Source organism: Anolis sagrei, chromosome 2 (genome assembly GCF_037176765.1).
Source record: "Anolis sagrei isolate rAnoSag1 chromosome 2, rAnoSag1.mat, whole genome shotgun sequence".
Lineage (NCBI taxonomy): Eukaryota > Metazoa > Chordata > Lepidosauria > Squamata > Dactyloidae > Anolis > Anolis sagrei.
Genome location: NC_090022.1, coordinates 124,648,546 through 124,663,061, shown reverse-complemented (window position 1 = coordinate 124,663,061; position 14,516 = coordinate 124,648,546). Strand labels below are relative to the sequence as shown.

Sequence of the window (14,516 nt, the reverse complement as noted above, 5' to 3'; positions counted from 1 at the left end):
TTCACTAATTCTGCAAGAGGCAGAAACCAGATTTTAAGTGGATATTTTTCTGTAGTGTGATGTATCTACACACTGACCGAATAATGCAGTCTCGAACTATATTATATGGCAGTGTAGATCCAGGCTGAGTCCCGCAATGAGTAGGGTTCAAACCTGTCGACAAGACTTGTTGCTCGCCTGGGGCTGCCTGGTCTGCGAGGCTTTTCGCTTACCAGCAGTAAAGCACCCTGCAGAGGACCAAACCCCGGCAGGGCCATCCCTTGGCTCCCCTCTCCTCTCAATAGGCATGGACGTCCTGGCTGTGGCTACAGTCCGAGGCGCTGGCCCTTTAAATCGTGGCGGGTGTTCTCTCTCAGGCCACCGGGTCCTCTGCGGGCGTCGGGGCGGGGGCTTGGATAAACCGGACCAGCACGAGACCGGCGCTCGCAGTCGGGCATTTGGCACCAGCCAGGCAGGAGGAGTAAGGCTTTGCGAAGAGGAGGAGGAGGAGGAAGACTTTGGGAGGACAGCCGCTCTCTTTCGGGTCGGGCACCTAGCATTTGGAAGGCTTGCATCTCCCCTGGCGTTGGCTCTCTGAGGGAATCTCGCTCACCCCGCGGATCCTGGTAAGTCCCGCTTCATTGGCACCAACCTCTCCAGCTCGAGATTGCCATTGAGTCTGGATCTACACCGTCTCACTCATCATGCAGTTTGAAGTGTATTATATGGTCAGTGTAGATCCAACCTGAAGTGGCTGGGATGAATGAAGCCCTCGGGCCCTTCCCCCCCTCGGACCCGGCAGCCCTGCGAGTGAGGCTCCAGTTTAGTAGCGCAAATTGAGGAAGATCCCGAATTAACGCAGCTTGACACTACTTTAACTGCCAGGGGTCAATGCTACGGAATCCTGGGGTTTATAGTTCGGCACCGGCGCTCTTTAGGAGAGCAGGAGAAGGACTTTGGTCAGAAACGACTACTCTCGTGACTGCCTAGCAAGGAGCCAGATTGGTTCCAGTGGTGTCAGATTGCATTCGTTTCACACGGGGACAGAAAGTCTTGGAAGTGGCAACTCCGACTGGGCGGAATCGCTCGAAGGAGGAGCGCTGCTTTTCGCTGCTTTATCTCCTTAACAAACATACACCAAATCGAAAGAGATCGGATTTTTTGGGGGGAGGGGCAAGGAGGTGAGGCAGAAAGGAGGAGCAGCCCAGCTTTCCTGGTTCAGGAGTCAGCGGGGGCTGCTTTCTGGTTGCCCAAGGCGGGCAGGCAAGGATCCTCCGCAAGGCGAAGGCGAGGCGGGGCGCGGCTCCTTGTTGTCTGCTTTGGAGTGTGACTGGATCTATTATCTCTTTTGGATTGGATTATATGAGTCTACACTGCTAGATAATCCGGGATATAGGGCAGAGTAGATCCACTCTGTGTTTCTGTCTTGGATAGAGAGACACCAGTTGGCTGATGATGTAGCAACAGTCTCAGGGCCCTATAGCCACACCGCCCTATAGCCCAGAATATCGAGGCAGAAAATCCCACTTTATCTGAGTATGGACTCAAGGCCCGACCACACAGCCCTATGTCCTAGAATATCAAGGCAGAAAATCCCATTTTATCTGACTGTGGACTCAGATAACCCAGTTCAAAGCAGATATTGTGGGATTTTCTGCCTTGATATTCTGGGATATAGGGCTGTGTGGAAGGGCCCCCAATGTTTCCCAAACTCTGACTCTCGGGTGTTTTGGATTTCAGCTCCCAGTGCCTCAGCCACTGATCAGGGAAACACTGGTACAGCATGCCACTTGAACAGCCGGGGCTCAATGCTATGGAGACCTGGGGGTTGTAGTTTCACAAGGCTTTAACTTTCTCAGCTCAAGGGCACATAACCTTCCACACAGCCATATTATCAAGGCAGATAATCCACAATATCTGTTTTGAACTGAATTATCTGGGGCTCCTTGCACATAGCTGAATAAAACCCCACGTTATCTGCTTTGAACTGGAATGTATGGCAGTGTGGACTCAGATAACCCAGTTCAAAGCAGATATTGTGGGATTTTCTTCCTTCATATTCTAGGTTATATGGCTTTGTAGAAGGGCCCTGAGTCCACACGGCTATATAACCAAATTCAAAGCAGATAATGTGGGATTTTATACTGGTGTATGGAAGGAGTCTTTCCTACTACTTCATCACACTAGAGAAAAAACCCCAATTAAAATCCGGTTTCTGCCTCCTGCAGAATTCTGGGTTTGTAATTTAGGGAGGAGCCTTTAACAGCCTCACTAGAGTGCTGGGGCCTCACCTAATGACAGCTCCCATTGAGCCTTTGGCAGCTCGAGAGCGAGGTTAGGGCGTGGGAAGGTGGTGACAGTGTAGAGCAGTGGTTCTCAACCTGTGTGTCCCCAGGTGTTTTGACCTACAAATCCAGAAATCCCAGTTTACCAGTTGTTAGGATCCCAGTTTACCAGCTATTAAGAATTCTGGGAGTTGAAGGCCAAAACATCTGGGGACCCATAAGTTGAGAACGACTGGTCTAGAGGCGTCCAGAGGCTAGGGAGAGAGAACGAGCCCTCAATGGGGGAGAGCGGGTTGAGCTTCCTCTGTCAGCTCCAGCATCCCATGCGGGGACATGAGAGAAGCCTCCTATAAGGATGATCAATCATCCGGGCGTCCCCTGGATAATGTCCTTGGAAACGGCCAGTTCTCACACCAGAAGTGACTTCCAGTTTCTCAAGTCGCTTCTGACACACACACACAGAGAGAGTGGGGGGACTTCGGGGAATGGAATCTTCTCCTCCTCCTCCTCCTCCTTTCGAGGAGTAGGGTCTCCCCTAATAGGCGCCACCTTCTCTGGCCCCACCAATGCGTGTCATTCAAGGTTGTTTCAAGCTGCTCCCGAAGATACTGTTTTCGTCATGCAGATGTTTATAGAAGAAATTCTGGACCCAACTTGAGGCCCGGGTGGGGCGGACACGCCCCACAGAGCACTGGTGCGCCTCCCTTGGGAGTTTCCTTCCTTCCTTCCACACACTTTGGCGGGAATTTGTGGTTTGGCCACCGCAGTTTAAAGCTAGCTCAGAACTGCATAAAATGATCCATGGAGATGGGGCTAGATCAGGCATGGGGACATGAGCGAAGCCTCTTACAGGATGGTAAAACATCCCGAAGTCCCCTGGGTAACGTCCTTGCAGACGGCCAATTCTCTCACACCAGAAACGACACCAGTTACTCCTGATATGGAAGAAAAAGGCATGGGTGGCTTCCCCTGGGCACTGTCCTTGCAGACGGCCAAGTCTCTCACACCAGAAGCGACCTGCAGTTTCTCAAGTCGCTCCTGACATGAGAAATAAATGGTATGGGCAAAACTGGGCCCTCCGGGTGTTTTGGACTTCAACTTCCACAATTCCTAGCAGCCTCGGGTCCTTTCCATTCCCCCTCAGGCGCTTAAGCGTCTGAGGGGGAAAGGAAAGGGCCCGAGGCTGCTAGGAATTGTGGAAGTTGAAGTCCAAAATACCTGGAGGGCTCCAGTTTGCCCATGCTGGGCTACCTAGTGATCCTCTCCTGCTTCGTGGTGGGCATGAAGGGTGGTTTAGACTTCAGATTGAACTAGGGAAACTCTTCTCCGACATCCCTTCGAGTCAGCCTCCGAGGTTCGACCATTCATTCCTCCAAACCCGCTGCCTGCCTGCCTGCCGACCTCCCTTCCGTGGCCAGGGGAGCAATGCAAGGGTGAGGGCAGGTTGAGTTCCCCACCCAGGGCGCCAGAGAACGGCCTTGTTGGGGGCTTCCCTTTCTCCTCACAACTGCACGCTCTGCCTTTCTCTTCGCCTCCCTCCCTCCCTCCCTCCGTGGGAGTATTTCTAGCCCTCCGGGGCAGGCAGGCGGGCCCACCCCGCTTGGCGCTGGGGCCCCGCCCCCTCCGTGGGCTGAGGGAGGGAGGGGGGGAGGGAGAGGCCGGCGGGGAGGCGCGCTTTTCGGCTCAGGGAGCGCAGCAGAGGAAGGAGGAGCAGAAGCGCGCTCCCGACGCAGCCCAGGACCTAGTGGGGAACACACGCGTCTCTCTCCTTGAAGAGCAGTAAGTAATAGTGGCATCCATTCCCGCCTTTTTTGAACGCCAAGGGGAGGTTGTGGTAGGCTTTTCGGGCTGTATGGCCATGTTCTAGAAGCATTCTCTCCTGACGTTTCGCCTGCATCTGTGGCAGGCATCCTCAGAGGTTGTGAGGTCTGTTGGAAACTTGGGAAATTGGGTTTATATATCTGTGGAAGGTCCAGGGTGGGAGAAGGGGGGGGGGGCGGAGGATGTAGATCTGTAGCTAATATGTCGAGTTAGCGCTAGAACTGCCCTGGCTCCTTGCCATGGGAGTTGGACTTCAGTGAGGCGCCCAAAGAAGGCGAGAGACTGGGTGAGACGGCCCTTTCCACAGCACGGAGCCAGGGCAGCGCGAAGTGGCCTCGAACTGCCTCCGCGGCACAATGTGTAGAAGGGAAGCGGGCGCCAAGCGTCGTGGGGAGGGCTGCGGGGTGGGCTTTGCCTCGTCGGGGAGGAAAGCGAGTGCGTTTACTCTGCGCTGCGCTGGGGCTGATATAATTAGAAACGGCTGGAAACATTTGAGCACGTAGGTCTCCCCCCTCCCCTCCCTCCCTCCCCTCCCCTCCCCTCCCTCCCTCTCTCTCCCTGGAGTTCAGTTCCTCCATCCCGGCACTTGGCAGACTTGGAAGCCCGCCTCTGAGGAAGGGCCTGGGGCCGCCCTGCGAGGGGTGTGCGTCTGTGTCGAAGGAGAAGCCCCATGGCCATGCTAGACCGGGATAGCAGCCTCCAAAGGGAGCCTGTCGCACTTTGGAAGGCCCTTCCAGACAGGCCCTATATTCCAAGATATGGTTCCAGGTTTTCTGTTCATCCCAGATTATCTGGCAGTGAGGACTCACATAATCCAGTTTAATGCAGAAAACCTGGAATTAGATCCAGGCATATAGGTCCCCTTCCCCTGTAGGTTTTTCGGGCTGTATGGTCATGTTCTAGAAGCATTCTCTCCTGATGTTTTCGCCTGAATCTGTGGCAAGCATCCTCAGAGGTTGTGAGGTCACAACAACCCAGTGATTTCATCCATGAAAGCTTTCCACAATACAAAATCCCACATTATCTTCTTTGAACTGGGATATATGGCAGTGTGGATTGAGGGCCCTTCTGCACAACCCTGTATCCCATAATATAAAGGTATGAAGTCCCATATTATCTGAGTTCAAAGCAGATATTGTGGGATTTTCTGCCTTGATATTCTGGGATATAGGGCTGTGTGGAAGGGCCCTCAGATAACCCTGTTCAAAGCAGATAATGTGGGTTATTCTGCCTTGATATTCTGGGTATGTGGAAGGGCCCAGAGACAGAATGAGGGAGCGTTAGCTTCCCCAGGCATCCCTTTGCATGGAATGCTCTTGGCCCATTGGGTGTGTGCATTTACTTCTGTTGTATTTCTTGAAAGACCAGAGCTCTTCTCTTTGGGCCTTTCCTCCAGTCTTAGCGCCCTTCTTCACTGCCATAGAATCCAGAATATCAAGGCAGATAATCTGGATTATCTGCTTTGAACTTGATTATCTGAGTCTATACTGCCAGTTCAATGCAGGTCATCTGGATTTTGTACAGCTGTGTAGAAGGGGCCTTAGAAAGACACTCCTCCTTGCTTTGGGTGCATCTACACTTTAGAATAAATGTAGTTGCTTTATGTTTAAGAGCTAGGGGCTCAAGGTTCATGGGAAGAAGAAGGGTTACAACCTAAGCCCTTTCTACACAGTTGAATAAAATCCCACATTTTCTGCTTTGAACTGGAATATATAGCAGTGTGGACTCAGACAGCTCAGTTCTAAGCAGACATTGTAATATTTTCTGCCTTGATATTCTGGGTTATATGGCCGTGTGGAAGGCCCTTTCTTGCTACTCATGACTCCATAGCATTCAACAATGGCAGTTAAAGTGGTATCAAATTGCATTCCTTCTATAGTGTAGTAGATGCACGACAGGAGCTGGTGAAGCAGAATAGGTTTGTAAAACCACAACTCCCAAGAATTTACTGCATTAGTTCTACAGTGTAGGTGCACTCTTTATTTTTGCTCTTGCGCATTTCCTAGGATATTGCAAACATCTCCTGCTGTGATAGTTCTGAATGTTTGGGGCTTGTGTGCCCCTTCCAAACTAGTCCTACGTAACCTAAACTGGTCTCCTTTTAAAAAGTGTCCCCCTCCACCTCAACCTTTTGTGTGTATTTTTCTGTTTGTCCCTAGCCTTAAGGGGGAAGAGTGGGGCAGGCCAAGCTAGTGGACTCTTGATGGATATTCAGGGGAGGAGAATGGTGGCTTTGTGGCATAACGGTTTCCACTCCCGCCTCCCAGGTCCCTAGAGCCCATGGCTGGCCACTCTGTTTTTCTACTTCATTTATGCCTCGCTAGCTTTTGACTGAAAATTCCTTTCTTGAGCACACCTTTGAGGAACTTTTAAAATGTGTCCGTTACTTTTTTCAGAAGAGAGCGCCTTCCCTTTCCCCAGATGGAAACTTTGAGGAATGTGAGAATGTTTGCTTTCCTCCATATTCCAGGAATCATCATAAACTTTTTCAAATTTGAGTGGGTGGGGGAGGGAGGAATAGAATGCAGTTCTGGGAAGGGAAATAAGCAAAGGTGATATATTTTAGGGAGTGGGCAGGTGTGGGGTTTTTTTTATTCAAAACTTTGTAAATTCTGGTTAATGGTGCTGTGAGTGTGCCCCATTTTCCTGGGTTGGGTTTAATTTAACTCCCCCTTCCCTTTCAAACCTGCCAGATTGGTTGAATCTTTCAAAGCCCCCCCCCCCCCCCCATCCTTTCCTCAACTATTTCTTTTAAGAAGTAAAAACGTTCAATCACTTTCCACACATAGTCTTAAGCCACCTTCCTTTCATAAAGTGAATGTATAATTTGGTTGAATGCTTTAGTCTTTTTACAGTGAACCGTTGAGCTCAGTTTATTTTGCCTCAGAGGCACCCTCTACTGTTCGCTTCTGAGGGATAGGCTTGTCTGTGTTCATATAGCATAGCTTACCACAGGTAACAGACTTCTTTTCTTCTACTCAAAGGTGTTTCTCTTCTCCTAGATCAACCCAACCATTCTGTCAAAATGCTCCTCTTGTTGTTGGTAATCATTGTGCTCCATGTCGCCGTGCTTGTCCTTCTCTTCGTTTCTACAATTGTCAGCGTAAGTACAAATAGCACTCTTGGTTTATTTTTACTTCTCCCAGATTGCTTCTAGGGTTTAATAGTCATGGAAAGCTGATAAAGATTCCATGAAACTATTTTCAAACATAGGAGCTTGTTTCAATGTAAATATTTTAAAAACTTCAGTCCTGTATCTGCTGGTAGGGATTAAATTTAGTTGGTTTGGAAGGAAACTTCATTCAAGAAGTGTAGGATTGGGCTGTCTTGCTTAGTAAGGAATTGATTGGTTTATAAGCCCTGTTAGTTTATAAAAAAAGAATGAGGCTGTTGCAGTTAAGATAGCTATATTGTCTGTTAAATAATTGACCAAAGATAAGTCTGATTTTTCAGATATTACTCATCTTTTGGTAATTGACACTAAATGTAATACTTTATTTTTTTTGAAAATATTTGATTAATTTGAGCTAGAGTTTGAGGATGTGAAAAGTGTTTTCCTCTTATACCAAGTTACTTTTCTTAGTCATTGTATAGCATCAGAAAAAAAGTTTCCAAGACTGATGGAGATTTTATATCCATGGTCTTCTTTTAAAATTAGAAGCAATCATTCTGTTGCTTTATGCAGAGATATGGCAGTGGATTTGGATCCATATCCAATTGTATTTTGTTGTGCAATCAGCAACTTTAGCAACTTTTGTTTAAATGATTTTCAAAAAAATGTCTTGCACATGCATATAAATTTCATAATGGAGGTACTAGGAGCATTTCTACAAAAGAGTTCCCAGAGCTTTGCTTTTGGAAAAGGTAGTTCAAGGGAATGGGATTTCCTCTTCTCAAAGTGGTGGTGTTAATATTTTGCTCCCCTACTGGGGTCAAAGGAATGAAGGAGTGACATATTCTCCTTGTGGTCAGTGAAAGGAGGAATGTGTACAACTATGTGCTCACTTTGGGAAAGGAACTTTAGCTATGCATATAGATGCTTAAAAAACTTTTTATAAGTGTTTTTGTCCCTGGATTAATCTATTTCATTCCTTAATACATCAGGGAATTAAGTCAAGCTGAATTTGCATGGAAGCCTCCTCTGGAGAGAAATACATCTATGTAGTGCAAAGTTTCCATTGTGCTTTGATTGGCTCTGGACCTTCCCAATTCTCATGATACTGTGCTTCTCTTTCAGCAATGGCTTGTAGGAAGTGGTCACGTGGCAGATCTTTGGCAGAACTGCACCACACAGACGGCCCTGAGTTCATTTCATTGTAACACATCATCTCCAAATGGTAAGAATTTCAGTTGCAGTTGTTCTGATTTATTGTGTGATGAAAAACCCTTCTCACTACCCTTCTTTCTTGTACTATGATTCCTCCAGACTGATGTGACAATAAGCTAGTATTTTAAAATGCTGTTTGTATTTGTTGTTACTATATATCTTCAAATTATTTTCTAATTTAGAGCAATCCAAAAGTGAGCCTATCATGAGGTTTTCTATGCAAGGTTTGCTTCTTCTGAAGCTGTGGGAATATGGCATATCTAAGGTCATCCAATATGTTTCCATGGCTGAGGAAGGATTTGAACACTGGTCCCCCAGAATCCTAATCCAGCACTCAAACCACTACATCATTCTGTCTCCATGTAGTTTGCAGACATTCCCACAACAATGTGCACTTTGTAGTATTATCCTCACTCTTTAAAAAAAACCACTACTCGCAGGTCATCTGCATTTACAACCCTTGCAGCAAACCTGGTGATTGGATTTGCACTGTGAACCTCTGGGTTTTATTGGCATATGCTCTTTTCACTTGCCAAAAGAAGTGGCTGCATGCCATCTATTAAAGACCATGGGACCCTTTGGGATCTGATTTGCTGATGGAAGAAAGTGAAGTGTTACACATGAAGGGAGTGGTTAATTCAGAAATGGTTGCTTGAATCATGAATTTATATCTGGTCTGCTTTGGCTGATGCCTTCTGCTTTACCTCAATAGCTGTCCATGGCTTTTAAAAACAATTGATATTTCTTTTAACTATTAGCACATTCTGAACTTGGTTACTGCATTCCAAATCTTGACAACAGAAGGAAGATTGTGGTATCTTTATGGGCAGAATATTTCTAATGGTATAAAGGAAAAATAATGTTCTTGAGTCTTAATATTCTATAGCTTGGATCACTGCTGGTGTTTTGCAGACAAATGACTGAGAATTGTAGTATTTGGCAAATCAAGATTCCAGTCCTGTGTATATTTACTCACAATTTCAATTCTCGGCCACCAACATCTGAGATTAGAGGTTGGAGAATGCCAGCATTTTGTTTTGACAACTTAGGAACTGGTCCTTTTAAATTAGTCTTTCCTGTTTAGTAACAAAAAATATTCTCTTCTCAAAAACTTCGTATTTTAGCTGATATTGACAAATATAAGGGGCTAAAAGATTTCTCATGAGATGATACCAGTATTTTTCTTTGTGTGGTATGTTTTTATTACTTTGTGTTTCCTTCTTTAATTTTAGGAAGGGCTAGACAGCTTTTCATTGACTTTCCCTAAATGAGTTTTGTATCCATGGGGCAAAAGACTAGTGCTTATTCAGAAGATATGACACATGTGATGTGAATAAATCATATAATTTTCTCTACCAAGAAAGATGTTTCTAGCTTCTCCTCCCTATCTGTTGCTTCATTAACTATATTGACTTACTTTAATTCACGAGACAAGGGAGAAGTGAACTATGAGGTAAGCATGTATTTAGAAAACTGTTGTAAGTTCATGGTAGCAGAATTCCCCCAAAAGGCTGAAAAATTCCAATGGCAGATTAGACTCAGTGTGACATTTTCCTCCATTGGTTTTGGTCATCCCAATGCAAAAATATCAGGATAGAGAAGATACCAAAAAGGGTAACTAAAATTCTGAAGGAATTGTTTTTTAAAAAATATTTTTATTATTTTATCATGGTTTAATACATTTGTTATACATTGTTTTACAGCAGATACATATTATTTGATACAACCTGCCATACTTTTGGCATCTAGTGTTATTTTTTTCTGCTTATACATATTTTCTGTCCCTCACCACTGTGCTCCCCTTCCCCCTCTCAAGTCACAGCTTTTACATGTCATCTGTCCAAAATTTCAATTCTTCTTGTGGAGGTAACTTTCCTTCTTTATTTTTTAATCCTTTTTCAATAAATTTTCTCCATACATTATCAAAATCACTTTGTTTCTATAATTCTGAAGGAATTGTAATCCATATTGAGTAGATTAGTACATGGGTTAGATTTCCAAAATAGCCTACAAGTAAAACCCGATGAATATGTATTAGTTATGGAAAGCTGAATATTTGTAGATTTGCAACAAAGGATAATGCCTCCTATTTTACATTCAGAAATTATGAGGGCTAGCAGATCAATACTGGTAGCATGCCAGCACCTAAAGCTAACAGTCAGGCTATATGGCATGCTCATAGCCCTGTATCCTGGCATTTCTTTGCTCTCAAGTATCTTCTGCCTTGGATTGCCATCTTCCTTTGCATGAAAATAGGTCCAGTTCTGGTAGAATAGTCTTTCTGTTATCAAGCTTTACTAAAACATGGATTCCTTCAGTACATCCAGTGCTGTGATATTTTTTGCTACATTCATCATTTCCGTGGAAGACAAATGTATCAATTCCTGTTAGCCATTTCAAGGGCTTGACACAAATTGTTACAATGTATCTGCACTGACATGAAGCTCATGTTGAAGGCTCTAACCAGCTTGACCAGGAACCCTGAAGTGCTGCCCAAATGCTGAAGAGTTTCAGGTCTCTTGTATTGGGGTTATGATAGCAGTTTGGGAAATACAAATGTAATGGAGGAGGAATCACATGAGCTCCTTTCTGTTTTAGCCATAATGGCTAAGAATGGAACCCTGTAATTCATGGGCCATATTATTTCAAATGGAGATATAAGTTTACTGATGTCACCTTGCTGGAAAATGCTGATAAGAAAACTAGACAGATATTTGTTCTGATTTAGTAAGGCTGTTGTTCCTCATTTGTATAACTTAAAATGGTACGGTACAAAATAGAAAGCATAGCCATAAGTTAGGATCTTATATCAAGATGAGACAGGCATGTAGCTGAAAGCAGTATGCTGACCATGAAAGGAGGAAGAGAGGAAATAAACATCCGAGCTGTGACCTGTACTTAACTGTTTTCAATTTGTTCTTTACAAATACCCACTGACCTTAGGTGGTTCTTCTGTCAGCAGTTATATACTCCACCCAACTCAAATTCTTACATTTCTTGGTAACTGGTTTAGATGAATTGTTCATGGAGAAAATGTTAGCATATGTTCCTACTAGGGCTGGGCGGTTTCGTTTCGTTAATTCGTAATTCGTTAATAATTCGTTATTTTTTTCAATTACAAAACAATAACGAACCATTCTGGAGCAATTATTAAAAAAAACGAATTTTCAAAAACGTTTTGTAAATGCTTCGTATTTCGATATTGTATTCGTTTCGTTATTGTTTTGAGGTCGTTTCGTTATTATTTCCGCATGTCTGGGCCAGTTTTATGGTTTAATTAGTGAAAAAAATTATAATATCACACCAACAGTCAACAACAGAGGGAGAGGGAAGCTTCAGAAGGTTTTGGAGGTTTTTTAGCATATTTCGCGGTCGCGTCCGCCATTAACGAAACGATTCGTTATTGTTTCGGAAATCGATTTGTTAATTTTTTACCATTTACGAAATTTCGTAAATATCAAACTTTTTAAAAGGAAAATTTTGTAATTATTTTAAATATCGAAACAAAAAAACCCCCAAATACAAATCGATTTTAGAAACAAATTTTTCCGTTGTTACCCAGGCCTAGTTCCTACTGTTCACCAAAGAAGATGCAGGTTTGGGGGAGGTTGGAGAGGGAGTGTGTGAGTAGGGGAAATAAGCCATATCCAGGGCTACAGCATAAACAATTGTGATGGGGAGGGGAAGGGGCAAAACATTGGTAAGGAGGTGGCCCTTCTACATCTTTGCCAGCCATTGTCAATAGAGAACAAGAACATAACAATGTGTGGCATATCAACACATTAAGTATATTGTCAGCTGTCACCCACCTTTCTCCTTGTATTTATTTGATGCCTTGAAGATGCCATTAAAGAAATATATCCAGGTCCACACCGGCACCATAAGCATTGTTTCCTCTCCTTGTTCCTGTTTCTGAGATGATGTCTCTAAGGCTTTCACTTGAATATAACATTCTTTTCTTCATCATCACTATACTGAAGATGGAATCCCCGCAGTTTTAAATTATCTAAACTAGTAACTTCATTGAATGACCTCAGCTTGAGTCATCATGAAATGTAAGCCTAAGGCATTTCCTTTGAATCTCTTCAATAAGCCCTTCAGGTTTATTCACAGCTAAAAGTTGAGTTAAAGGCTCTGTTCCACTAGAATGCTGCATATTTTGAAAAGCTCTACCAAAATGCTCAATGTGAAATTAATGTCCTTGAAAGAATTCAGTTCCACATTTATCAGCACATCCCCCGCCTTGTGTAATGAGTAACATCTGGAAGTTTTGGATTAAAGAATTATCAGGAAGTAAAATGTTGCAGATGGTCACAATGATCCATCAGTGGGAGGAGCTAAACAACAAATATAACTTGGTTTCTTATTACAAGTTGAGCACTCCAAAATCTGAAATACTCCAAAATCCAAAACTGCCCATATAGGTGCCAGCTATTGTGACAACTCTATATTTTGATGGTTCTGTGTATACAAACTTTATGTCATGGACAAAATTATTTTAAAATATATAAAATTACCTTAAGGTTATGTGCAAAATGTGTACATGTAACATAAAAGTGTTCCGTTTTAAGCCTTGAACTTCATCTCCAAGATGTCTAATTATGTATGTATATTCAGGCATAAGTATTCCAAAATCCATTGGGGGGGGGGGGGGAATCCAAAATTCAAAATACTTCTGGTCTCAGGTATTTTGGATCAGAGATATTCAACTTGTATGACCAAATAGGACTGCACTACTAAGCACTCTTAACAAGAGACACAGGGCCCCTCTACATGGGCCATATGAATTGGCCCAGGGGTGCAGTTGTGGTGGTAGGGAATGGACTATGTGGTGTCCAGCATTAAGCATTTTCACATTAAGAGAAGTCACGGGATTCTTGCCTGTATTTTGGGCCAGTGCAAAAGTTATTCTCCTTCCTATTTGGGAAATTCCTAGAGATGTATTCTCTCAATTAAAAAAATGACATTTCTTTATTCAATTTGTCACTTTCACTGGAGTTCTACATTCTTAATACCTATAAACTGAATTTGGAAGGAACATTTGTAGTTGATTTAATGAATTAATTAACCCATCAAGATTTCACTGTATCTTCACATCCCCTTGATCTTGTTTGCTCGTAGTACTGTTCCAAGCAGAGAGTTAAGCTTGGAAGCTTAAAAATACCCATTTTTTTGGGAAGAAGTAGACGTGGTCATGCCATTTCTTATGTTCTTCATTACATAATAGTTTTGTAGACTCACATGCTATAACATAGGGTAGCTTTCTGTTTAATCTGTAAATAATACCCTGCTCTTGTACATTAAATGAAGGCTAGTGACAACATTTGTTGGATTTGCCAGTCAGAATTCATCTAGGAACCTCTTCTGCTCCATAAAACTCTGTTTGGCCATTTATTTCCTTTGTACACTGCTTTTCTCCCAGCTGAGACTCACAATGACTTGGAATTCAGTCATAGTACCATATTTGTGTGTGTGTGTGTGGGGGGGGGGGGGCAGGAAGGAGATTAGATTTACCCAACCATTTGGTTGAATGAAGTGACAGCTTCAAGTGATGGATACTAGGAGGTGGCAGTAAGGAGTTGGGAGGACATTGCTGTGGGACACAATGCCTGTTGTGTGTTCTTGGAACTTGCTTCTCCTGTTTGAGTGCCTGAAAGGAGGCTTTCCCATTTCTGGTGTAGTAGAAAAATTAAACTCTCAGTTCAGTCAACTTTTTGACATGGAATGGAAAGAGTGTGCCATTTTATTTTTCGTTTCATCCAGCAAAAGGTATTGGACTTCTAGGGAATGAGAAAAATCTGTGGTCCTAAAAGGGCTAAGGGCATTTCAGTACATTCCCATTGAACCAGTTGTTGCCATATCCAAGATGACAATCAGGAACCAATCTGAAATAGTGGGCAGTGCTGTCACTTAGGATATTTTGGAACTACTGGTCATTGCTTATTTAATTCATGTATATCTCAGTGTAACTTGAGCCTCCTCTTGACTCATGTTGTCTGCCTAAACTTACTTAGTATTGTCTGTAAAAAGTATAATTGGGAACATTTTTTAGTTGCATAGATTCTTGCCTCCTGGGTATGAAGGTGGCCAGTAGAGAGTAATTC

The 14,516-nt window shown here is 43.8% G+C and overlaps 1 protein-coding gene across 4 annotated transcripts in view; it reads left to right on the top strand.

The window, feature by feature from the left end:
- The first annotated feature begins 374 nt into the window (after positions 1–374).
- The window catches only part of PMP22 (peripheral myelin protein 22), a 34,549-nt gene continuing 20,407 nt past the window's right edge, over positions 375–14,516 (top strand). Inside the window, exons 1-3 of one of the 4 annotated variants that reach the window (XM_060764519.2) lie at positions 375–605; positions 7,070–7,188; positions 8,323–8,422. In XM_060764519.2, the coding sequence (XP_060620502.2) occupies positions 7,111–7,188; positions 8,323–8,422 (178 nt within the window). In that variant the 5' untranslated portion in view covers positions 375–605; positions 7,070–7,110. Of the gene's footprint in view, positions 606–3,934; positions 4,044–7,069; positions 7,189–8,322; positions 8,423–14,516 lie in introns of those variants that run through there. The other 3 variants (XM_060764517.2, XM_060764516.2, XM_060764518.2) reach the window with 3 other exon arrangements.